The following is a 26,716-nucleotide window of genomic DNA, read 5'->3' on the forward strand; positions in this document are numbered from 1 at the left end:
CATTACAATTGTTGTCCACAAATTGTCCAACAGACAATAAATTGGAAGCAAGTTCAGGTGATACAAGCACATCCCGAAAATCAGAGTTGATATCACCAACATTAGTGATAGAAATAGTATTACCATCAACAATTTGAATTTTCTGATTACCATGATAAGAATGTAAATTGTGCAAGAATTCAGAAGAACCCGTCATGTGATTGGATGCACCAGAATTAAGAAACCATGGATTCGAAACATTGGAAGACTTACCCTGAATTCCCAAGGCTGAAAGGGCAGAAAGTACCATTTGTTGAATCATTTCGGGCTGTAGAGCACCACCATTAGAGGCACTAGGAATGGAAGGACCAATTGCAGAGCTCTTAGTGGCATGGAATGCCTGCACAGAATGTTGTGTTGGTCGTGGAGGGCGCGTGGGACAATCAGAGATAATATGACTTTGATTCTTGCAATAATTACAAAATTTCATATTACAACTACGAGCGACATGTCCAAACTGTTTACACGAGAAACATTGGACTTGTCGCATATCACGACCTTTACCTCGACTTTGAGCAGCATATGCAACAGGTTCAGAAGTGACAACATCATGAAACATGGTTCCTTGAGTAAAGAGACGTTGTTCCTCTCTGAGAAGTTCACCAACACATGTATCCAAAGAAGGAACAGGATTTCTGTTCAGCAAAGCACCTCTAACAACCTCAAATTCTGGACGAAGTTTCATGAGAAATTGATCCCGCTTGCTAGTGTCGTACACAACTTGGACATCCGCGAGAGAAGTCTTGGGAACCGCAACAAATAGAATAGCAGAGTGTTCTGTCCATAAATTCAAAAATTCAGAATAATATTCTTGAATTGACAAATTACCTTGTTTGTAGTTGGCTAACTCTAGCTCCAAATGAAAACGTTTGGCAGTATTGTCTTGGTTGTAGATACGCTTCAAATAGTTCCACATTTCTTGAGCAGTTGAAAACGAGCGCAAATTATTGATCATATGAGGATCAATAGTATTGAGAATCCAAGAAATAATCTGAGCATCTTTGATTTCCCACGCATCTAACCAGCGCTGCACTGCATTTGTGCATGACAACCAACCTAACAAAGGAAAGTTAGAGCCCAAATCCTTGAAATGCATATTCTTAGGATACCCACCAAATAAGAAGGGATATAGGTGCTACTGCCCCATAAGCAAAAAATTCTAACATTCCATGGATGTAACCTTCTTTGAAAATCAACCTTACTACCCAAAAGTTGGCCTTCAGGGGGAGAGAGAACAAAACATAGCAGAATCCTAACCTTGGGAAACGGAACAACATTTGCAACATGAAATGGCACATAATTTACAGTAGTAGCAGCATCATTTGCAACATTTTTTAGAAACAAAACAGACCTCCATACAACAACAAGTTGTAGAACCAGAAATTGACCTTGTGTCTAGAGAAACAGGAAAACCTGCAACCAGATATGAGACATAACCGGAAAAAGAACTATTGGTGTACACAAGGAAGAAGAAAACTCAAAGGGAGGAAGAAATCTGTACATCTCCAAGGCCAATTCAAAATTCTGAACTTAATACAGATTTAGAAATTCTACCAGGTAATATTATTTTTGAGCCTAATGATAATTGTGGTCTAAATGAGAATGATCTTAATTTACCAATTGCTGTGAGGAAAACAGTGAGATCATGCGCTCAACATTCAATTGGCAATTATGTATCTCATAGAAATCTTTCACAAGAATACAAGGCCTTCATCACCATATCGGATAACATAAAACTTCCAAAAAATATTTAAGAAGCTGTCCAACATGTTGAATGGAAGGCTGCAGTGGAAGATGAAATTAAAGCATTGGACAAGAATGGAACATGGAAATTTGTGGAGCTGCCAGAAGGAAAAAAACCAGTTGGGTGTAAATGGATCTTCTCAATAAAGCACAATGCTGATGGGAGTGTGAATAGGTACAAAGCCCGCTTGGTGGAAAAGGGGTTCACCCAATCATATGGAGTGGACTATGAAGAAACATTTGCTCTAGTGGCAAAACTAAATTATGTTCTTGTCATTATCTCGTTAGCTGTAAATCTAGATTAGACATCAAGAATGCCTTTCTAAATGGTGAACTCGAAAAAGAGGTATACACGAAAATACCACATGGCCTAGAAACTCCCCAAACAATTGGCAAGGTATGCAAGCTCTAGAAATCACTTTACGGTCTTGACCAATCCCCACGGGTATGGTTTGAAAGACTAGCCCGAGTTGTTACGGGTCACAACTTTACTCAATGCCAAACCAACCATACAGTGTTTGTCAAGCATTCTATTGAAAGGAAGGTGGCAATATTTATTGTTTATGTGGATGACATCATAATCTCAGGCGATTATGACAAAGAGATAGAAGAACTGAAGAAATTTCTTGCTAAAGAATTTGAGGTCAAGGACCTTGGACACCTAAAATATTTTCTTGGGATGGAGATTGCTCGTTCCAAACATGGAATCTACGTATCCCAAAGAAAATACATGCTAGACCTGTTGGAAGAAACAAGAATGTTAGGGTGCAAGCCAGCAGATACACCGATGGAACCTAACATTAAATTGACAGAACAAGAAGGTAGTCCCCAAGTTGATAAGGAGAGATACCAAAGATTGGTAGGAAAACTAATTTACCTAACTCACACAAGACCAAATATTGGTTACGCAATGAGTATGATAAGTCGTTTCATGAATAAGCCCACTAAAGATCATATGAAAGCTATGACTCGAATTTTGCAGTATCTCAAAAAGACACCCGATAGAGGTCTTCACTTCTAAAAGGACCCAACTAGGAGTGTGAAAGTGTTCACAGATGCAGTTTGGGCTGGTTAATTGACTGATCGCAAGTCAACAAGTGGGTATTGCACATATGTGTGGGGAAACTTGACTACTTGGAGAAGTAAAAAACAGTCGGTGGTGGCCAGAAGTAGTGCAGAGGCTGAATTTAAAGCAATGGCTCATGGCATTGGCGAGGGAATTTGGTTGTAGAGAATGCTTAAGGAACCTTGTACAGTAAATCCCTCCTATTTAATTCTGATTTATTTATTAGATTAGGGAATGCTGTATTTAAAACCAGAATTGTAACCATTCTGATTCAAGAAATAAAAAGTCCTCTATAATTCACAAGGATGAAAGAAGTAAAATATGTATAAGAAATGGTGGGATGAGAATTAAGAACTCGAGTGCTTCTCAAGCGGCTAACCCTAGAGTCCAAACCCTAGGTCCTGCAAGGCTGCAAGTATATTCTAATAGGCCTAAAGCTTGTTAGAGGTGACGAATGTGTTTGTTATTCGGAGATGTGATGCAAGGGAGTGGTTAAATGAAAGAGAAGGTGGATCCAAATCTAATGTAAGAAGGGAGGGGTAGTTTCTGTAGGGGGTGTGAATGTAGTTGGTCTTAAGGGTTTCCTCCCTATATGGTAGGATTGCATTCTTGTATCCTATAAAGTTTGCATAATACAAATACATATGACAACTTTAGAATAACATTGAAAATAATTTACCCAAGTACCATTGAAACTGAAGCCTGAATGTACAGTAGACTATCTTCACCTCAGAAGTATGGCCTAGTAATCACCAAGGCTATGAATGGAATAATTGTCTTGAGACCTTACAAGAAATTTTATGTTTATGGATCAAATTATCATTTTGTTATGTTTGCTATTTTTTTTTTCAACTATTGTTTTCATCCTGTTGGCCCTAAGGTCTATGCTATGTTGGATTGCTGTTATGCACTATGCATGAAGTCAACTAGTCATGTGCATAAATGAAAAATTGAATATGGAAATGAGTTTCAATTTTATTTTTGATCTACCAAATTTTTGTAGACTAAGCTTTAATTATTGAATGTAACTTTACCTTTTTGTTGGATGGTTTTTAACTCGTAGCTTTGTTGCAAAGCTTCACTTTCTTTCTTTAGCTAGTTATCATTTACTTGTTTCTTCTAATCCAGTTTTTGGCCATCAAGACAATCCTGTAAATCTAAAAAGATGCCCCAGAGTTGTGGTTATTTCTTATACCATGCTTCATCGTCTAAGGAAGAGCATGCTTGAGCTTAAGTGGGCTCTTTTGATTGTTGATGAATCTCATCATGTACGCTGTACAAAGAAAACCGAAGAACCAGGAGAGGTATGCTTGGTTTCCATCTCATTTTCTGCTTTGTAAAGTATAAACACATAAAGTTTACATTATGAATAGATACATACTTCTTTTGTTTGTTATGGTTGATATGTATGTGGCATTTTTAGAGAGAAAATATCTTAGGGTGAGAACTAAGAACCCTTATTTTGGTGACTCTGCAGTATCATTGTATATCTGTAAAGCTTTTCCATTGCCTGTAGGCATATGGTTATGCTGCTGATGTCAACTAAACAAAATAACATTGGGAATTGGCATAAGTTGTGACGCTTATTTATAATTTTGGGGACTGATATGAATTTGGATGGAAGACTGAGATTTAGATTAGTGGGTTCAGAAGATCTAGATGTGGCTGGGGGGTCAAATAATCATCATTTCACCAATCAAACCTTTTTAGTTCAAGTTTATTTTTCCTTTTGGATTAACTTCTTATAGACAGAAGATTCACGTTCTTAATTTGTGTTGTGCCGTCTTGTAATTTAATGTGTTATCCTTTATGTCTTTATATCTTTATATCTTTATATCTTTATATCTTTTATTTGGCTAAATCCTAAAGAGGTATTTATATTTTTTCATATAACTTTTGTTTTAACAGATAAGGGCTGTTCTTGATGTGGCTTTGGAAGTCGAGCGTATCATTCTGCTATCAGGGACACCTTCTTTGTCAAGGTTGTAGCATAGGTCATAGCAAGCTAGCTGCATATGCTCTGATTTTAATAGTAATCATTGGATATGAAAAATCTAATTTTAAGATTTTGGTTGTGGCTCCATAGTTTTTAATTTTCTGTTCTATGTTGTAATTTGGGTTACTCTCTTCCTTTTTATTATTTAAATTTTTAATGTTTTCTTATATCTTATGGTACCTTTCTTCCTAGGTGCTGATAGACCGTATGACATATTTCATCAGATAAATATGTTATGGCAAGTATATTCTTCTTGAACATTTTCCATATTTAATTTCTTTTTCTACTAAGCCTACTAATTCATTTTCTGTGAAATGCCTCTATTTTACAGGCCAGGTTTGCTGGGGAAGACTAAATATGAGTTTGCAAAAACTTATTGTGATCTCAAATATATCAAGGGTTTCCAAGGAAAATATTTTGCGGTAATCCTGTTAGAAGAGCTCCTAATATTCTGTCTCTGTGGTGTATACACACGTGTTTATCTTGTTAATTATTATGAGTATCTTCTAGTTGCTATTTACCTTTTGCATTGTTTATATTAGGAATTTAGGATGATGACTGATGCTAACCCATACCATGGTTGGTAAAAATATTGGATAAGATATTGTTGTTGTTGTTGTAGAAAATGATCTACAATTGTAATGTTTTCTGTATAGAAATTTTCTTTCTCTTTTTTAACCTCATTCAAGTGCTGCGCAGTACTGATATTTTTAAAGATATCATAGTACTGATATTTTTTAACCTGCAACAAGTGAAAAGTGATAAAATTTATATATTTTGATCAATATTTATTTTTGGGTTGTAATTTGTTGTTAAAAGAGGAATTGATGCAAATTATGGGATTATATTACAGGATTATTCGAAGGGTGTCCGCTTGGAGGAATTGAACGTGTTACTAAAGCAAACTGTTATGGTGGGCATTCTTTATATTAATTCTCGGCAAAATCAAGTTGATTTATGAGAAACTGTTATTTAAAAAACATTGAAAGATTATTATAATATTTATTTGTCCCTAAGTATTTCTTGAGAATTTTAGAAACTCTTAAACCATGTCACATGATATGATCTCTAATTTTTTACCTGTTAGGTAGATTTAGTTTAGGGTGCAATCCTTTTTCAATGTTTATTTTATTATGCCTGCTGGATTGAGTATAACAATGTTTTGCGACACTTCTCCATGATTGTAAAGATATGGTCTTATTATGTATTTCATGTCTTGTAGATAAGGCGGCTCAAGCAACATGTGTTACAACAGTTACCTCCAAAACGCCGGCAAATTATAAGACTGTCATTGAAAAGATCAGATATAGTTGCTGCGAAAACTGCTGTTGGGGTATTGAAGATTGATGTATCTGAAAATGGAATTGAAGATATGCCGTTGGATAATTTGGATGAACATGATGGTATTGTGAAGGAATCATTGCCTTTATTACTATGTTGAACTACTGGATTTGTGTATCAGCTAATGACTCCCATAATAGCTTTCGTTCAATATTGTCTCGGGCCTCACATGTTAGGATGAAATTGCTATTTTTCTGAGAAGCTTATGAAATTCCGTGTAAATCCATTGCAACATAAAATGTAGCATTAGTTTGAATTATTTATCATTTGAATATGAATAACTGAATTGTAGTCTTAATCTGTTAGGTCTGTTAGTTGAGGCAGTTAGAGTTAGTTAGGATTAGTTGGGATGAAATAGCTAGAGAGATAGACTATGTTTTATAGAAATAATAGGAAAGGATGAGTCTAGGAATTTGTGAGAGAATTGGGGCCTTTGAGCAAGGGAGGTGTGCAAACCCTTGATGATTTGCAAGTTTGTAGAAGTATTTAGGGGACAAAATATCTATTCTTCTATTCTTTCTAATAAAATAAAATACTGGGTTTTTTATCAACTGATATCTGAATTTCAAAAGTTGGTGCTATGGATTTTGCATCTTCAAAATGTGATTTCAGTGTTTGATAGAGACGAGATTTATTGGTGGATAATCAATGTTGATCAACATACTCAGACCATTGAATGTGGAGAAGATATCAAGGGTTGCTAAAGTTTTGATTTTTGAAACACCATCCTCTCAATTGGTGGCTTTGCTCAAGGGGGAGAAACCAAAATGTAATATGACAGGTGTGGGTTGGTAATTGCTGGTGGTTTTGCTAGCGTGGTCAGTGGTGGGCGTTGGAGATGGCAACTAAAATCTGCCTGACAGTCTGCGAGACAGTGGTAGAATAACAAATTAGATTGGAATTGGTTGGAGATGGCAACTAGAATCTGCCTGTGAGACAGTGGTAGAATAACAAATTAGATTGGAATTGACCGTAGTGGTGGTAGCAATGACAGTTGCATTCAAATGTGTCAAAGGTGGTTGAAAAGATGAACATATGTAGAAAAAGGGTTGAGGCTGGAAACTGGAGATGAGACTGTTTACGGCAAACAAGTCCATTTCCAGCCTGTGTGATCTGATAACATTAACAACCAACTTTTGGATTGAGAAACATATTATTTTGAACCAAATTGATTCTAAACTTCCAAACGTTAAAACCCGATAATACCACTTTAACATTAACACACTTATTCAGGAAAAAAAATTTCATATACTCATTAAATGTTTTAACTATACTTCCATAGAAATCTCACTTGGTATTTTATGTTGCTCAAAGAGAATGCCATGCTACTTTTATTTGTATCCTATCATTTCCAAATAGTTGTGTCGCTTGATTTAAACTTTACTAAAGTGGAAGAATAATTTAAATGTTTAATTTCTTCATCCTATCTATTGGCAGGAAAGCTTACTTATCAGGAACTTGGAATTGCAAAGCTATCTGGGTTTTGTGAATGGCTTTCCTTTCATCCACTCATTGCGGGATTAGAGAATGCTTCAAAGATGATAATTTTTGCTCATCATCACAAAGTTCTTGACGGAGTACAGGTGCATTTCTCATCAGTTGGAAGCTATAGTTAATTGAAAGAGTTTGTTGCAGCTCTATAGTTGTTCATCTCTGTCAGTTGGTTAGTAGTAGATCTAACCGTGTCAGTAATTTGTTAGAATTCTATCAGAGTTCACTATAAATATCAATTCAATATTCATCTTATTGGAGAAAAACCCAATTTTCACGTTGACTAGATTTTAGAGATATGACTTGAGTTTATAAAGCTTAATTAATTCTCACCTTACACGTTGGTTTTGTGTGGTCGAGTATGAAAAAGTTTATGTTGGTATCAGAGCCTATCATAGATTCATTGTTGGGCTACCCATATTATAAATGCACCAACCCAATAGCTATGGGTGTCGGGGTGTATTACTAATGTAGAAAAACACAAGTAAAGATATGGCCTAAAATTACTCACCTTACTAGTTGGTTTTGTAAGGATGAGTTAGTGAGTTAGGTCCAACTCTAAATCTAAGAATCAAAGTGTAACCAAGACACATTGGGCCACCCACTATCTAGCCACTTGGGTGATGCTCCAGATGTCCGGTCCTAAGTATGAGCGAGTGTGTTGAGAGTCTAACATTGTATGTTTAAGTTGAAGGCATCGCTCCAGGCAAGTTTTCTAAGGATGAGTAAGATCTAACACAAAATTGAAGATAAAGCTTAGACAATCCTTACCTTACTAGCCATCAAATTATGTGGGGTTGTGTAAGGTTCAAAATCTAAGTTTTGAATTGGGTTTTTCTCATTCCAATAAAACCAGTGAAATATTTTGTTCACTTTTCTCTCAGATTCCCTCAATTTCTCATAACCTTAGGACTCTAATATAAACTAAATCCCTTCGGCTATATGTAACATGGTGTAGTGACTGCAGTAATTCACTATTCTCCTTTTTACTTTTCTCTGTTACTTGGCTGGCTACCATCATATGTCCAGTTTAGTAAATCATGCTACCAGTCTACCATCATGAAGTAATTCAGAAGTTGCTGCTTCCTTTTAAAATCACTTTGACAGTTTGTGACCTAGTTTAGTAACAAGAGTAACTCATTTTGTTTGTTTTGATTTCTTTTCCTTTCATTTGAATGGGTGATCATCATATTGCATATTAATGTTCGCCTTAGGGCTTTGATCCTCCACAAACATTTAAATTTTATTTCTGATATAAAACTTGTCTTCTGAACCCTTCAGGAGTTTATATGTGAGAAAGGAGTAGGTTTTGTGCGAATAGATGGACATACACTACCCCGAGATAGACAATCTGCAGTAATCTCATTTCGATCATCACCAGAGGTATTGTTATTGTTGCATGGGTGCTTATAAATTGTTCTTGAAATCAACATGTCTCATTCAAGATCAAGTCTGGTACAAAATCATTAATGAGCAGTTTACATTGGTAGTGAATAAGAGTCGTGAATTACTTAAAAACAACCATATTGAACATTTTTGCTAGTATCAGACTTTCGATCTTTCTGTGTCATATTGCATGTACATGTGTGGGTTCTGTGTTAAGTGTCATCTGTATCATTACATGAGTTTGGAGTACTTTACCTGCTCATCAGACTTACTTTGACTTGTTAGTTACATGTGAATTTCAGGTTAAAATTGCGATAATAGGTATTCTAGCAGCAGGTTTTGGACTTGATTTCTCGACAGCACAGGATGTTGTGTTTTTGGAGCTACCTCAGAGCCCAACGACGATGCTTCAGGTTCTGTTCGATGGAATATCACATCATAAAAGTTTGTTTATAACTATTGTTGGGTTGTAGGGTAGGCCTTGATTTCCAGTCACTTATGTTTTATCTTGTCATGACAATTGGTTATGAAAACATTGTTTGAGTTGTTGAACTGTTTGTGCAAATGAAAGATCAGTATAGCTGCCAATGATTTTATAGAAGATTGACTTGTGTAGCAAAAGGAAAAATGAAGTCCTATTGTTGTTGATTTGCAATAATAAAGGTCATTATCACGTATCAAATGTCTCTTAGTCTGGTGCTGGATGCTACAATCATCTAATGCACTGTAAACACTAAACACATTTAAAGATGATTCTCTTAAAAGGAACAAAAGGAATGGGAAACTTAGGTTCATCTGTAAAAGATACTTGATAATCATTTTGCAAAACAGCACATGGTTGATTGAATGATGCAGTTTTGATATGTATTACCTGTGGGCTATGTGATAGAGCAGAGATAAGATAGAATTAGATGAAAAGAATTATTGTATTAATTGATAAGAAAACAGAAAATGATTTCAGAGCTAATGCTCCTCAGTTAGAGAAAACAATTCTCTTACTGCCCAACCTATAAGGTGTAACTGAAAAATGAAAAATCCATCCAGCTATCTCTGCACACACTCCTATTTATTAGTGGAATATTAACTCCTATTTATTAGTGGAATATTAATTCTTATTTATTAGTGGAATATTAACTCCCTATGCCAGCTAGGCAATCATTATTTTTCTGCATTCCCTTTCTTATTCTTTCTCACATATACTTGCCATTGCTTAGGCCCCACCTCATCTCTATTTACTAAGAGATCCCCCTCATCACTTGTGGGGCCCAACCCATTCCTATCATCACCCCCACCTTCAACAGTAGCCTTGTCCTCAAGGCGCAAATCAGGGAATTGACTCTTCAGCAGCAGTTCTTCTTCCCAGGTAGCATCTCCGACATCCATGCCTTCCCATTGAATCAACCATTCTCGCTTATGCTGCCCACCATCAAACTTATCCCTCCATGACAAAACCTTAGCAGGAATAATATCCCCAGTGTCAGACTCCAAAGTGCTAGGTAATTGAGTTGTAGCAGTATAATTGCCTACAGCTTTCTTCAATAGAGAAACATGAAAAGTAGGATGTATTTTAGATGTTGCTGGTAACTGTAGCTTGTAAGCAACCTGCCCTATCTTCTTAATGACTTGATAAGGACCAAAAAATCTGGGAGCCAATTTTTGATGAATTCTATGCACCACCGATTGCTGTCGATGGGGACGTAATTTGAGGAAAACCCAATCACCAATCTCAAATTGAACTGCCTTGCGTTTTTTATCAGCTTGGTATTTCATGTACTCTTGAGCTTTGAGTAAATTAGCTTTCAATTGACGCAAAGTTTCACCCCTGTCTCTTAACTCCTGGGCTACAGCTTCTACTCTGATTTCTCCCTCCAAAAAATGCACCAATACTGGAGGTCTCCTGCCATACACCACCTCAAAAAGGGTAAACCCTGTGGAAACATGGAATGTGGTATTGTACCATAGTTCTGCCCAAGGAATCCAATGTGCCCATGACTTAGGTTGATCTGCAATAAAACAACGTAGATATGCCTTTAAACAACGATTAACCACTTCTGTTTGGCCATCAGTTTGGGGATGGTATGCCGAAGACATTTTAAGCACCGTACCTACTAGCTTGAACATCTCTTTCCAAAAAATACTCACAAACAAGGGATCACGATCACTAAGAATTGACTCCGGAATTCCATGCAGTCTAACCACCTCCTTCACAAAAATAGCAGCAATGGAGCGAGCAGTAAATGGATGTTTAAGAGGAATGAAATGACTATACTTGGAGAGACGATCCACCACCACCAAAATAGCTTCAAATCCATTACGTTTGGGCAAACAATTAATGAAATCCATAGATATCTCACTCCACACCAAAACTGGAATAGGTAGCGCCTGTAGTAACCCACTAGGCGTAGTCGCGGCATATTTTTGACGTTGACAAGTGTCACAAGCTTTCACAAAATCTTGCACCCTTTTCATCACCCCTTGCCAATATAACGTGCCTGCCATTCTCCTATAAGTGCGTAGGTAGCCGGAGTGACCCCCACTAGGGGAAGAATGAAAATCCTTAAGTAGATCTTCAATAAGTGGTGAATTAGCCGGTATAACTAATCTATTTTTGTAGAATAAGATGCCACCTTTTAAGGAAAACCCAGGTTTAGCAGTAAGATCCTTTTGAATAGCCTCCACAATGCTTTTAAGCCAGGGATCCTTTGATACCTCTTGTTGCAATTGGCTGCTCTGCTGCCAAATAGGATAGGATTTAAGAGCATGAATTTCAGCATCCTCATGTTGTCTAGATAAAGCATCAGCCACCTTATTCTCCACTCCCGCCTTATATACCACCTCAAAGTCAAAACCCAACAACTTAGCCATCCATTCCTGTTGATTTGTTGTGGTAATATGTTGCTGTAACAAGTGTTTTAGGCTCTTTTGATCAGAATAAACCACAAACCGCCTTCCTAACAAATAATGTCTCCAATGTTGAATAGCTAACACCAAAGCCATTAACTCCTTATCATAGGCCGATTTAGATAGCCTAGATGATTCAAAAGCCTTGCTAAAATACGCAATGGGATGTTTAGATTGCAACAATACAGCACCAACCCCTTTTCCAGAGGCATCACATTCAATTTCAAAAGGGAATTTGAAATTAGGCATAGCTAAAACTGGGGCAGTTGTAACAGCTACTTTTAATTTCTCAAAAGCTTCGGCAGCCGCAACATTCCATCTAAAACCATCCTTCTTTGTCAACTCGGTCAAGGGTTTAGCAATATTCCCATAGTTAGCTATAAATTTTCTATAGTAACCTGTTAATCCCAAAAAACCCCTCACCCCCTTGACTTTCTTAGGGACTGGCCATTGTAACACACTGCTAACCTTGGCAGGATCCACAGCAACCCCTGCTTTGGAAATGACATGACCCAAGTATTCAACTTGGTGTTTACCAAAAGCACACTTCTTTCCGTTAGCCACAAACTGATGTTGTTTCAAAATGTTTAGAACCATCTCCAAGTGCTGCAAATGAGCAGTCCAACTATCGCTGTACACTAGTATGTCATCAAAAAAAACCAATACAAACTTCCTTAAAAAAGGCTTAAAAATATCATTCATCACTGATTGAAAGGTTGCAGGGGCATTGGTAAGGCCAAATGGCATCACCATAAACTCATAGTGACCCTCATGAGTACGAAATGCAGTTTTATGAATATCCTCTTCCTTCATACGAATTTGATGATAACCAGATTTAAGATCAATCTTAGAGAAATAACCCGAGCCATGTAACTCATCTAACAATTCATCTACCACAGGGATAGGATACTTATCTTGAATTGTAACCTTGTTAAGTGCACGGTAATCTACACACATGCGCCAAGATTGATCCTTCTTCTTGACCAAAATAACGGGGCTAGAGAAAGCACTAGTGCTGTTTCGAATCACCCCCTGCTGCATAAGGATCTGAATCTGTTTTTCAATTTCATCCTTGTGTAAATGAGGATATTTGTAAGGCCTCACACTTACCGGACCAGCACCCTGCAGAAGTTCAATGGAATGGCTAATGTTTCTTGTAGGAGGAAGACCCTGGATTTCTTTAAATACAATAGCAAACTGATCTAACAACTTTTGCAACTCCTTAGTCTGTTGATCTGAGACACGAGACACTTGTGAACCTACCACCTCCATCAAGGTAGGCCATTCGCAGTCTGTTATCAGCCGGGAAGAAGTGATGATGCTTTGGAAAGTAGCCATCTTCTCATCTAAGGCTTGGCCAAGGAGTTTCACCATACTGCCCTTATGGTTGAACACCATAGACATTTCTTTCCAATCCATGGTCACCTTCCCCAAAGTTTCCAGCCAAACAACTCCCAAAATCAGATCCACACCCCCTAACTCCAACACATAAGCATCAAAACAAATCTGCACCGTTCCCACATCCATCTGAATTCCCTTACACCTACCCATAGTTAGGACACGATGACCATCTCCTAACTTGACGCCCAAGGGAGTAGAAGGTACCATAGGCAGCCCTAGAGCTTCAACCACCTTAGGAGATATGAAATTATGCGTGGCTCCACTGTCAATAAGAACCAAAATAGGCGCACCTTGCAAACAGCCCTCTATTTTCATTGTTCGAACCTGGTTTGGAGTGGTGGATACACCGAAAACTCCCATCCCTTTACATTCTAACTCCTCTTGTGCAATCTCTTCTTCCGACTTGGCCTCCAGCGCCACAATCTCTCTTTCATCGTTGACCACTTCATCGTCCCCCAAGATAATTAATCGTAACTACTTCGTTGCGCATTGATGGAGGGGATCCCATCGTTCATTGCAACAAAAACAGAGTCCCTTCGCGCGACGCTCATTAACCTCTGCGCTTGGTAAATGGCGAACGCCGCGTGAGTGACGGCGTGAAACGTCACCAGAGTTAAGACGTGAAGGAGGAGTAGAATTTGGAGGGTGTGTTGACCTGATTTGAGATCCAAGACCCAGCCCGGTACGCATTTTACCCACATTGTTACTAGTCTGGTTAGGGTTTGCAAATCTGTTCCCTTCCCCTTCGCGATTGGCCCAAATAGGTTTTTGAAATCAGGCCCAAGAACCTTGACCCGGTTTGTAGCCAATTGCATCGCTAAGTAACGATTACGAGGCCTGAAGGTACGCACACGAGAACGAATGTCATGACGTAAACCACCAATGAAATAACCAAGAAACTGTTGTTCTGGTAAATGGCCACACTGTGAAGAATACAATTCGAATTCAACAATGTAATTCTCAACAGATCCAGATTGTTTTAATTCCTTTAATTCTTCAAAGGGATTCTCCAAACGACCACCACCGAAACGAACGATCAACGCCTCTGTCAAACTCTCCCAAGACAGATCCTCCGTAGAATCGTGCCATAAATTGAACCAATGAATTGTAGGACCTTCCATACTGAGCTTCGTCAATTGAATTCTCACATCTACCGAAATGCGTTGTACGTCGAAATACGTTTCTGCTCGAGTGATCCAAGCCACTGGATCATCACCGGTAAACGCCGGCAATTCCACCTTCTTCGCAGCTAAACGAAACTCATCTAACGGCGAGGGAACCGCTGTAATATTATCTTGAGACGTCGTCAAAGCCCTCTGAATTTCAGAACCAATGAAGTCACATAACGACTCAATGCTTTCCTCCACACGTCCCAACCGCTCCTCCACTCCGGTGATTCTTGCGTCCATTCTGGTTTGCATGAACGTAGCAGGTTGGACCAATTGATAGAGTAGAGATAAGATAGAATTAGATGAAAAGAATTATTGTATTAATTGATAAGAAAACAGAAAATGATTCCAGAGCTAATGCTCCTCAGGTAGAGAAAACAATTCTTTTACTGCCCAACCTATAAGGTGTAACTGAAAAATGAAAAATCCATCCAGCTATCTCTGCACACACTCCTATTTATTAGTGGAATATTAACTCCTATTTATTAGTGGAATATTAATTCCTATTTACTAGTGGAATATTAACTCCCTATGCCAGCTAGGCAATCATTATTTTTCTGCATTCCCTTTCTTATTCTTTCTCACATATACAGAAAATGATAGAGCAGAGATAAGATAGAATTAGATGAAAAGAATTATTGTATTAATTGATAAGAAAACAGAAAATGATTCCAGAGCTAATGCTCCTCAGTTAGAGAAAACAATTCTCTTACTGCCCAACCTATAAGGTGTAACTGAAAAATGAAAAATCCATCCAGCTATCTCTGCACACACTCCTATTTATTAGTGGAATATTAACTCCTATTTATTAGTGGAATATTAATTCCTATTTACTAGTAGAATATTAACTCCCTATGCTAGTTAGGCAATCATTATTTTTCTGCATTCCCTTTCTTATTCTTTCTCACATATACTTGCCATTGCTTAGGCCTCACCTCATCTCTATTTACTAAGAGATCCCCTTCATCACTTGTGGGGCCCAACCCATTCCTATCACTATGAGACAACACTTGTAAAGTTTTCTTTATTATGGAAATGTCATGTAGTTTGTTTGGTGTAGTGTACTTGTAGAGTTGTAGTTGATGATGAAGTGTAAATGTGGGGGTATTTCTGATATCCAAATAACGCTTTAAATAAATAATAATTCATGTTAACATGTTTTGAAGGCCGAGGACAGAGCTCATCGACGGGGTCAAACAAATGCAGTTAACATATACATATTTTGTGCAAAGGTAATTAGGTTCTCATTGATTATAAAGATTTGGGATGAGAGCTTATTGTGAAATGCCTTTGTCAAGTCACTTTTGTTGGCATGACCGTCTGCAGGATACTTGGGATGAATCGCATTGGAAAAGTTTGAATAAAAGTTTGCATCGTGTTTCATGTACAACAGATGGAAAATATGACTCGATGAAAGAGATAAAGGTCTCACTTCAATGTTTTTTAATTCAACTATTATGTGTCTGGAAATTTTGATCTTATAGTTTGTCCAGAGTTGTAATATTCAAACAAATTGACAATTTTATGCTCTGAAATATAAATGAATACCCTCTACGATGGATTTGAATCCTTCTTCCATCTCTATCTCTCTCATTATTTCTCTATTTTTTTATCATCATCTTCTCTCTCCTCTCACCCTTGTTTTCTTAATGTAGAGGAAAGATGGAAGGAGACGATCCTATTTGCTCTACAACTTATGTGATTAACAAATAAATTATTGGCCTTTGATGATATGCAATGTTATTGTGGAATAGTTTAGAATCAATGTCTTGCATTACAAAACGAAATTGTACATATTTATAGCCACCATGTAAAAGCCACCCCACAATGACTATCAAACGGCTTTTGGTCAAAAAATTGCCACGCCATGCATCCATGGCTGCCATTTGACAACACTGACATTATGTACATTTTTTTTTATCTTTAATTGGATGCAGATGAATTCCCTTTCCAACTTATGGGATGACCAAAACAGATTGGTGGTCTTTCCAAGTGATATCATTATCGCAAGTCTAGCATTTAGTTATGTTGAATAATTTATTTGTCATTAGTTTTCACTATAGTTCTTGGACCTGTTGGGCTCTAATTTGGGTTTCAATACTGTGCAACCTTTCCTGTGTAAAGATTGTCAGAGTCCCAACTAATGAATACCTAATTAGATACACCATTTTCTTGGCCATTATCTTGAAATAAAAATGATTGACATAGGTTGCAATGTTTGACTAGTTTACTTTTTTTTTATTTATTTACATTTTTTGTTCTCTTGTATAACATCAGTTTCTTTTGGTGATGTTGTGTGGCAGGTTGAAGGTGTTTCTTATATAGACCCAACCTTGAAAATTGACAGATCTGAAGAACAATCTGCATGCAAAGATGCATCAGATGAAACAGAATTGGATAAGCAACCCTCTGCATTTAAATCAAATGAACCAGAAGCAAATCAAGATGATGAATCTGGTCTTGTAGATAACACAAATCAGGGTGCTAATATTACGGTAAGACTTAGTTTATACTTTTAGGTTGTTTTTCCTTAGTGTTATTCACTCTATTAGTTGCTTCTTTCTAAATATTGTATTTTGTTGGTAGAGTAGGTTGATAGTGTTTCCTGCCTAGATTTAGGCAAGATTTCAGTTTTGGATGAAAATCTTGATGTAGATGATTTTAATGGTGGGGATAGATGTTCTGAAGAGAGTTTCGAGGACAACGATGAAGTAATAGAGGTAGATTTTTATTGCAGCTTTCTAATGGTGCTATAGTTCATGTGTTTTGTGAGAGGGTGGGAGTCTTATTTTTCTGTTTCAGGATAAGGAATCAACTTCAACGACAGATGCAGTAAATGGCCAGCCCATTCATCCTGTTGAAACTGAAGGAGATTGCCCTAATCAAGTCAATTCTCTTCGATTTGAGGTAAAATTCATTTGTAAATATTTTGGTTTTCATTGTACAAGAAATTTCTGCTCCTGTCAGTGATTGGCTTGATTACTATAGTATTGTACATGATAGAAGCAAAGTTATCGAAACTAATTTCTGTTTATTCAAGTTTGTTTATGAAATAAGTAATAGAGCTTGCACTCTGTGGGATTCATGCTTTTCTTTGGTGTATTTGGTAAGAGAAGAATCCCACATTCAAGTGGATGTTGGTACCATTACCTATGTTATAGCCTATGGGATAGGGTTGTGTTTACAGCCTCCCTTGGTGTCATGCAAAGACTGGATTGTAATTGATAGTTCTCATGGCTGCAAAAAAACATTTGTTTGCTCTTCAGGTGAGTCCATACACTGGAAGGATCCACCTTTATACTTGCAATCCGGGCACAGATGTAAGACCACAGCCACTTTATGAAAGTTTTCGACCAGAAGACCTTGAGTTGCTGAGTCCTTCTGATGCTGATGAGAAATGGGATATAGAGTCTGCATCTGTCAAGGATAACCCTGCTTATAGGAATGCTCTTCTGGATTTTGCAAATGAATGGAAGAATTTAAGGTCAATTGAACGCAGGAAGTTACTTGGAAAACCGTTACAACTTCCTTTGGCTGTTGAATTATGCTACTTGAGTGAAAGTAATAACCACAACAGTAAGGTGGGCACACTACGCACTTGAACTCTGTTTTAGTGGATATGATCTTTTCAAAAAAAAATTGTCCATCCCTTGTAATATTATTTTGGTTCTTTGTATATATATAATGTAACAAAAGTCTACTATTGACATTGACAGGGATTAATAAATGGTGGAAGCAAACGGCGCATGACTCCTTTAACGGAGATTAGCTATACTTTACCATCAGATGCTGTTTGGAAAAAGGTTTATCTTCGAAGTGGCCTTGGTAAGAAGGAAAAAGAATACACTCAAGGCTGGAGTCTGAAAGATGAGCCACTTTGTAAGCTTTGTCAAAAGCAGTGCATGTATGTCCCAAACAAAACATGTATTGCTTTTAATATTTTATATTAGTGTACAATCTACAATTAATAATTACACTTTCAGGGGTAATAATGCCAAGACACCTGAATATTTTGAAGATCTTTTTTGTAACCTTGACTGCTATCAAGAGTATCGTATGAGAACTAGCAGCCGATTCCTTCGTCAGGTTATTCAAATCTGAATGTTTTGATTAATTTTTTTTTTATGTAATTTTCATGTCTTTGAGCTAGATTTTGAAGTAAGTGATATGAAATATTCAGGAACTTTTCCAAATTGAGCAAGGTGTGTGCACAAATTGCCAATTAGACTGTCATAAGCTTGTTGTGCATATAAGACCTTTGTCCTTGGAAAGACGACAGGGGTACATTGAAAAAGTAGCACCAAAAATTGCAAAGCGGAAGAAGATGTGAGTTTATAATAGTGAAATACCTAAAGTCAATTCTGTTATAATTTTAGCAAACAACATTCCAGGCTTGTAAAAAGACTGACTGTTCCAAAGCATTAATAATTTTGCTTATTATCTGGAGTACTCTTTTGAAACACTAGTTGATTATCTGCAGGCTTGAGAAGCTTGTCAACGACCCAAGTGAAGGCAATGCATGGCATGCTGATCACATTGTTCCAGTATATAAAGGCGGAGGTATAATTTCTTTTAAAGTCCAATCCTACATGCTTCTGTAAGAATTTTAGTATCAATTTTAAATTGTAGTGACCTGTTATTCCAGAAATGACCATTGATACTTCCAACTAAGATTTTGATATGCTCAAAGGAAAGGCCGATATAGAAATCTGGTTTTATGGGAAACATTCATCTAGTCAGCTTGTATTTGTAAACCGGGTATTAAGATATAAATATGTCTGCAAATAGTAGATGGGGCTACCATTAGCAACCCCTATAGAATTTTTTTCATATTTTCTCTCTCAAAATGTTGACATCCTGAAGTTAACTTCCAGAAACTGTTGACTTATGATGTGGGGTAATTTACCATCTGGAAGTTAACTTTCAGAAATTTAACAATGTTTCGATATTAACTTTCGAACTATTTGATTAGTTTTGTCAGGATGCAAATCTCAGATGTCTGGAAGTAATATCTCATTTTATTTTTTAAAATTTGCAGTTATTACATATTTTAAATTTTGTACTAAATTTGTTTGCTCATTTTTTGACATATTTAAAAGTTTTTAAATTGTCACTTATTTTTCGAAATTCTCTGAAAATTGCACATTAAAATAAGAAAATATAGAATGCATACATAAATAAAAGTCAAAATAAAGAATACAATGTTGGTCATGTCTTCTTTCTTCTCAGCTGATTGTGTCCTCCCTGTAATTTCCTCTACCTGCTAAAAAAAGTGACATTTTAGCTGTGTTTGAGTTTATACCTGATTTAATCAATTCTATAGGTGAATGTAATCTTGAAAATATGAGGACTCTTTGTGTGGCCTGCCATCATGACGTTACTGCTGTACAATGTGTTGAACGACGCATTATAAGAGCAAATGCCCGGAAACAACTAAAAGTTTTGATGAATGCCATGAAAAATAGTATTGAGGTATGTAGTACTAGTAAGCTTAATTCTTTCTACTGATGCATTGACACACATTCTCTTAAATATGAAAATTAATTGAAATTTCAAAATAAATATAATTTGTTTACAAGGGTATTTTTGCCATTTACATATAATATATCATATCTTTATTTACATTCTAATAAATAAAATAGAATTATTTGGTTACTGATGATATTTTAAAAAAAATTTAAATTGTTTATCTAGTACAGTCAATGAATAGTTTTAAATATAAAATTATTTCATTACTTATTATATTTTAAATATTATAAATTATAAATATTTTTGTTAATTTATAATATTTAAAATATAAGTTAATTTAAAAAAAAATTAATATGTTTCACAATGATAATTTTGTTATTTAAATATAATATATATTATATCATGTCATGATGAGATGTGTACCAAATATATGACAATAAAGTGTTATCTTGTTGGTTATCATGTGTGTATCAAATACAAGATATGATAATGTATATCCTATCCTTATCCAGCTTTACATCCTTTATCCTATCATGGGCATCAAACGAGCCCTTATGGTGTGCAGTGTGTTAGTTTGCCGTAAGTATTGGATGGCTTATCTGTATGTTATCCATATGTCAAGCATTTATCCCGTTTGGGTTAGAATAAGATTTATATTCAAAGTTTGGGTTAGAATTAGATTTATATTCAAAGGTTGATCATCTTTTAATTGACAAATGCATGTCAAATGCATACTAAAAGTTGAAAATATCCTTGCAGATCTACATTTTTGTAAAAACTTGCACATATCTACAAAAGGATTTTTTTTATAACTTATAAGTAGTTTCAAGTAGGTGTGGACATCAGTCAGTTTTGGGCCAGAATTCCCAACCTGCTTCTGCCCTCAGATTAGGCGGGTGTCGGTTTGGTTGGATGGGCGGGTGTGTGGGTGGATTGAAACATTATGAATGAACAGATAACCCAACTTTCAGTAAACAGAATTTCAAAGTCATACACAGAAAATTCTAGAAAAATAAAAAACTTCACTATTGATGATCTTCATCAAGCACAAATAATATATACAAAAAACATCAAAATATTGAACTTCATTACTTCAACATATACAAAACACAGAAATGCCGAAGATCATCAAACTCATGCCAGATCTGCTAGCGGTGGCAGTTGCAAAGATGGGTTTTAAGACGACAGAGAGGACAGTGGACAACTCTGCAAGGCATGAGCAGCAGAGTGGCAGATCTTTGTTCTGCCAAGTCGCTACACGAAACCCCATCCTGTTGCGGTTTCAAGCGGTGGCTGAAGCGCAACCAATAGCTGTCAGATAACATCCAAATAGAGGCTGTAGCGGACACTACAGTTAAACTAATTTTAAATTTGGAATAATTTTGATTTTTGGTCATTTTGTCCTGAAATAGTAGTTTTCCCAGCTCATCTTATAGCTGTTCCCTCGGTTAAGGATTAGTATTTGGTTTTTTTATCAAGCTATTATCAAGTTATGATCAGTTATATATCTCCATAATTATATTTCTTGCTATTTCTCTCCTCTTTTTATCTAAAACTCAACTTCAACTAAGACTGCATCATCAACAAAAAGTGCACTTTTGCACCATTTCTTGGATATGTTTGAGAAGCGCGTTTAACACATTATGATCCACACTATAATCATTGTAAAATGTTTTGTATTTCCACCTTGTGTTCTAACACCAATTGTATCTCCATCTTACATATCTTTGATTGCTCAAATAAGCAATCTGAACACCTAATACTAATACTAATCTATATAAAATATGCTATCACTCACACCTGACACCATTAACCAAATCATTTAGTTGTGTGATAGTAATTATTCAAAGTTTAGTTGGCTAATAAGGGTACAGTTGTAAACTGCCATGCTATATTTAAATGACTTGTGGCTTGACTCTGTCAGTTGGAATTGTGACTTAGTAAGGTTTATTTTATGATGATATTAAATTTTAAAATAGCTAACAATAACATTTAGCAAGATAGCCTTCAAGATGGTAGAGATGAAACTTTGATGACTGTTATGAGCTTTTATTCACTTCATTTTCTGTTTAAAATTCAGGATCATCGGCTTCAAGGCGAACAAGAAAGTCTACTTGACGATGAGGTTTTAGTCAAGGTTCCTGGAAGTTCCTATTCTCTTGCGAACATCCAAGAAAGTGGAGATGCAGCCTGTTAAGGATCACAAACAACTACATAAATGGTCGCAATTCAACCGAGTTTGTTGTAAATTAAAAATTATGGGGAACTGCACATGGTGCAGTTGCAACTACCAGAGATGATCGTAATCTGCTTGGAAGTGGTTATCATGGTATGGTGTACTTCGCATCAACCTTGTTTATCCTTATTTTATTGCGGTCGAACATTCTATTTTAACTGCACAGCCTATGAAAAAAATTCCTTGAGGAAATTCTTTTGAAGAATAGCATCTTGTCCAGTTTGAAAGCGAGCAATAGTTAACATGTGAACAGGAAGCACTCAAGCCTGAGATTAAGATAACCACGGAAGTGTAGTGGCAGAGTTTGGGTTCATCCTTATGTAAACATATCATTGATTTCAACCATTTTTTTGTGTATAGTGTATTAGGGAAACGTTGATCTGAAATTACATGGCCAGATTGTTGTGCCATGGTTCATGTTCTGATGAATTATATAATAGTTTCCAAATGGAAATATAATATTGAAATTGTACATTTATGTAATACTATCGAACATGTAAAAGAATATCCATTTTTTTCAAAACAAACAGATATTGGATGGAATAAAGTGACAAGGACTTGTCTTCTGTCACATGGGGACATAGTAGGCTTTAACTAAAAATATGGTCTTCATTAAATTAAAAAAAATGTTTGATAGCTGTAATTGTAGATATGCTTTACATAAATTTCGACAATTATAAAAATCCAACCTGCTTTACATTATGATATAGCTGCCTCCACTAAGGCATTACTTTTCACCCCTTTGCTTCTAAACAAAACAGCCTTTCATGTTTCAGAAATATAGTTTTAGAGAGTATAAATTATCCAAAAGCGTTTTCTCGACAATACAAAATCAGTGTTTTTCTAGATAGATACTACATCTGAACTCATGTTTAGGGGTGAAAAGAGTTTTCGTTCTACAATAATGCTTGTGCACTAATCCTTGACCATCATTAAAACACGAACCTCATTGGCAATTGCTGCTGATACATGCTTGTGAAATTTTCGTTGGCTATGGAGAACCCAAGCATCCAACTACTTATCATGCGCAAGACCTATGATGGACTATACATCTTCAAAGTTGATGTGATCATGAATTCATTTATAAAAAATAAACACCCAAATTAGTATTTATGCACATGAAGTTTATTGTACCGATTTAATTTTTGTTTAATTGCTTTGGTATTATTCTCAGTGCACATGGTTTTTAGTTAACTCCTATTGGTCCAAAGATTTGGGTCTCATTCATAAGGGATTTGATTTGGAACTATATCACAATTTTCATTTTCAATTGGCTAAAGATTTATCATTCAACTATTATAATTTGAAAGGCTAATTCAAAGGCTAAACGGTTATGGAAGAAGGTCATCGTTCAACTATTATAATAATGGTGGGATGCCTGAATTTTGGGGTGTAATTTTTTACTCTTAATTAGCCCGTTTAAGTTTAAAATTATAATATTAAAAATGCTAGTTTGCTATGGTTAGCATTAGAATTAGAATTTAATTTTGGTTAGTTAAATTTTAATTAGGTTATATTTTATTTATTAGAGTTTGAGTCAATTGAAGCTATACTCTATTTTATGAAATGAAGAGATAATTTGACTGAGTAAAAAAATTGAGTTTATTCTCTTTAGGTTCTTTTGAGCCATCTTTGAGCTTTTCGATTTTTCTATAACCGGTTTGGCATCTTCCTTATTTATCAATCATATATTGTGGCATCTTTCACCAATTTCACCACCGCGACTCCTAATTTGGTTCGGATGGCTGCAATGCACGTATCTCTCACAAGACATCTTGTAAAGAAAATATTATTCTTTTGTTTGGCTTCCATGATTAACCACTAAGAAATAAAAATTTAATCTTGGCAAACAACTCTCAAGAAAGATGAGTAAAAATTGAAACTTTTAATTTTTATTTCTATTCTCTAGTCTTTTTTATAACTAGTGTGTAGTCCGTGCCACGTATAGGAAAAATTATTCGATCAATCAAAATGATATAATTTACATTCACATTTATATCTATTATAAATCATAAATAAATAAAATATTATTACAAGAGAAACAAAACACATAATATTATATATAATAAAAAATAAAGTGTGTTTAAATTATAATTTAAAATGAATATCATAAATACAATGAATGTTGTTTGGGATAATTGATTATACATTACGAAATACTTCATGATAAACTACATTAACAGTCTCGTCATAAATTTGATCTTCATCATTTAGAATGACAACTTCACGATATAATTGTCCATGTGTGAGAACTGGTTAAGGAAAATATATGCCAAAACTCTTATTACTTATCATTGTGAAACAAAGAGTCAATGAAAAGTGTCTCTTCATAAACATAAATGGTAAACCCCGAACACTAAGAACCATATTCATTATTGGAATTGGAATTTTATTGCCCGCAATTTTTCTTGTGATGAAAGTTTCCCCTAATTAATTCTTGTCCAATTGAGTGATTATAATTTTTGTTTCATTACACAACCTAGAAGCTTGATCAATATTCCTCATTAACATTGTAGGACAACCAACTTTAAGTATCAACTTGCGATTTGGAATACTTGAGCACATAATTTCGTTGAAGAATTCAACAGTGAACCATTAACTTTGTAGATCATTTGCATTAGATTAACATATTGAATATGTACTCAGATATTTCATTTATTCACCTGGAATCTATGACAAGAGGGTATTGTTGACATGCTCGACATCATCCAAAGTTAGAGCAAGGATCCCTTATTCCTGAAAAAAGTGCAACATCATGCATATTCTTTAAACTTTTTAGGATAAGTGAAATCTATAATGGTGCGTAAGGGATCAATTGTGTCATGTATAAATAAATCATCTAGAATTTTGACACATATTTTGTCATTCTTGTCGCCATAATTGTCTCAATTCCCTATTAAAATAACCCAATCAGCAAAATTCTTGGCATCACATTGTTCATCAAGTATGGTTGAAGCATGTAGCTGCATATTGGTCGGAAACCTCAAGACTTTACAATACTTCCATAAGATCGAAGCGTTGATAGAAGCAATCAGTATGTCTAGTCTCGAACCTCTTCGAACTACAAACAATATATGACTAAAATCACCACCTAATACAACCGAAATTCCACCAAATGGTTTGTGTTTTTTGTCTACCCCAATGGAATACTTAATGTAGAGTGGGTTGTACGACCTCTTAGTAGTAACAATGATACAATGCCACCTGATGCCACATTAAGGACTATGAGTCCTTTAGAACGCAAACCAACTGACAATGTTTTCTAGATAAAAGTTTTCCCCGCCCCGCTAAAACCGTACAGAAAGAGAAATCCACCACGTCCAGACTCTATAGAACCAACAATTTGATCATACACCTCTTTGTTCAGTGGTAAACATGTTTATAAGTTCATAATAATACCTAGTCAACTTATCTCTATCGTAATTGAGTTGATATCCAATAAATTTATTTCCTAAATTATTTCCGACTGAAATATATGGTACAAGCATGGATTTAAGATTCTTAAGAGACCTTCTATTTATGTGCAGAAATTTCTCTATTTCAACTAAACAAAGGTTCTTCAATTCTTCTTCGCGAATTTGGAAATTTGTATTGTATGTTACCATAATCTTGTCTTCTGGTTTGATTCTAATATCAACAATGAAGTTAACAATGTAACTGTAATACAAAGTTTTTAAGAGTCGTTAGGAGTAACACGAAAATTATGCATGATGTAGACTTCATCTTCCTTAGTAGTAGCTAGTTTCAAAATTATGGATAAAGTCACGACAAACTGTTGCATGTAATTTATATCCCTATAACAAAATAAAGACAATTAAGTTAGAAACTATCTTATAGGTGTGATAAGAAGAGAATTGAATGTAATATCAATATATACACTCACATTGTAATCTATTAGTACCATTTCCATCGAGAAAGGTAATGAAAAATTGACCCAATCTGCTACCGTCAATAATTTCAATACTTTTGCAATGAAGCACCAATCGTCCTTTTGCGAGTTAACTTTGTTAATTCTATGGTATTTGAGTACCATTGTGCTGAAAACTTTCTGACTAAATGTGTAGTGGTGTTAAAGCTAACACAATATGTATGACCTTTGTACTAAACAATAAAATCAATGACACACTATATAGAATAAAGTTATAGAATAAAATATTGTTATAATCAACATAAAACAAATTACCATATTTGTATAGATGAATCGGGGAAATCGGAAATTGAATGGGAATAAATTGATTAACAATCAATAATAAATCATTGCTTGAATTTAGTATTGGTATACTAATCAGCAATGTTACATATAGGGGTGAGAATAGACTAGGTCAGACCAGACTTTGAAAGGCCTGAGCCTGACCTACGATTTATTTTTTAGGCCTAAGCCTGGCCTGACTTTTTTAAAAGTCTGGCTTGACCTGGAAGCCTTTTTAAAAGCTTATTTAAAATAATTTTTAAAAAATATGAAACAAACATCCTTTAAA

At 35.5% G+C, this 26,716-nt stretch overlaps 1 protein-coding gene across 1 annotated transcript in view; it reads left to right on the plus strand.

Moving 5' to 3' along the window:
* The window catches only part of LOC101489091 (uncharacterized), a 30,893-nt gene extending 8,169 nt beyond the window's left edge, over positions 1-22,724 (plus strand). The window contains exons 4-24 of the mRNA XM_004499359.4: positions 3,977-4,152; positions 4,757-4,830; positions 5,047-5,082; positions 5,176-5,266; positions 5,698-5,757; positions 6,067-6,247; positions 7,623-7,768; positions 8,958-9,059; positions 9,365-9,475; positions 15,700-15,765; positions 15,860-15,958; positions 16,837-17,028; positions 17,125-17,253; positions 17,336-17,440; positions 17,800-18,114; positions 18,250-18,437; positions 18,517-18,619; positions 18,714-18,859; positions 19,014-19,093; positions 19,857-20,005; positions 22,083-22,724. Of these exons, the coding sequence (XP_004499416.1) occupies positions 3,977-4,152; positions 4,757-4,830; positions 5,047-5,082; positions 5,176-5,266; positions 5,698-5,757; positions 6,067-6,247; positions 7,623-7,768; positions 8,958-9,059; positions 9,365-9,475; positions 15,700-15,765; positions 15,860-15,958; positions 16,837-17,028; positions 17,125-17,253; positions 17,336-17,440; positions 17,800-18,114; positions 18,250-18,437; positions 18,517-18,619; positions 18,714-18,859; positions 19,014-19,093; positions 19,857-20,005; positions 22,083-22,199 (2,666 nt within the window). The 3' untranslated portion in view covers positions 22,200-22,724. The remainder of the gene's footprint in view (positions 1-3,976; positions 4,153-4,756; positions 4,831-5,046; positions 5,083-5,175; positions 5,267-5,697; positions 5,758-6,066; positions 6,248-7,622; positions 7,769-8,957; positions 9,060-9,364; positions 9,476-15,699; positions 15,766-15,859; positions 15,959-16,836; positions 17,029-17,124; positions 17,254-17,335; positions 17,441-17,799; positions 18,115-18,249; positions 18,438-18,516; positions 18,620-18,713; positions 18,860-19,013; positions 19,094-19,856; positions 20,006-22,082) is intronic.
* Positions 22,725-26,716: the final 3,992 nt, after the last annotated feature.

The sequence above is a fragment of the Cicer arietinum genome, chromosome 5 (assembly GCF_000331145.2).
Source record: "Cicer arietinum cultivar CDC Frontier isolate Library 1 chromosome 5, Cicar.CDCFrontier_v2.0, whole genome shotgun sequence".
Lineage (NCBI taxonomy): Eukaryota > Viridiplantae > Streptophyta > Magnoliopsida > Fabales > Fabaceae > Cicer > Cicer arietinum.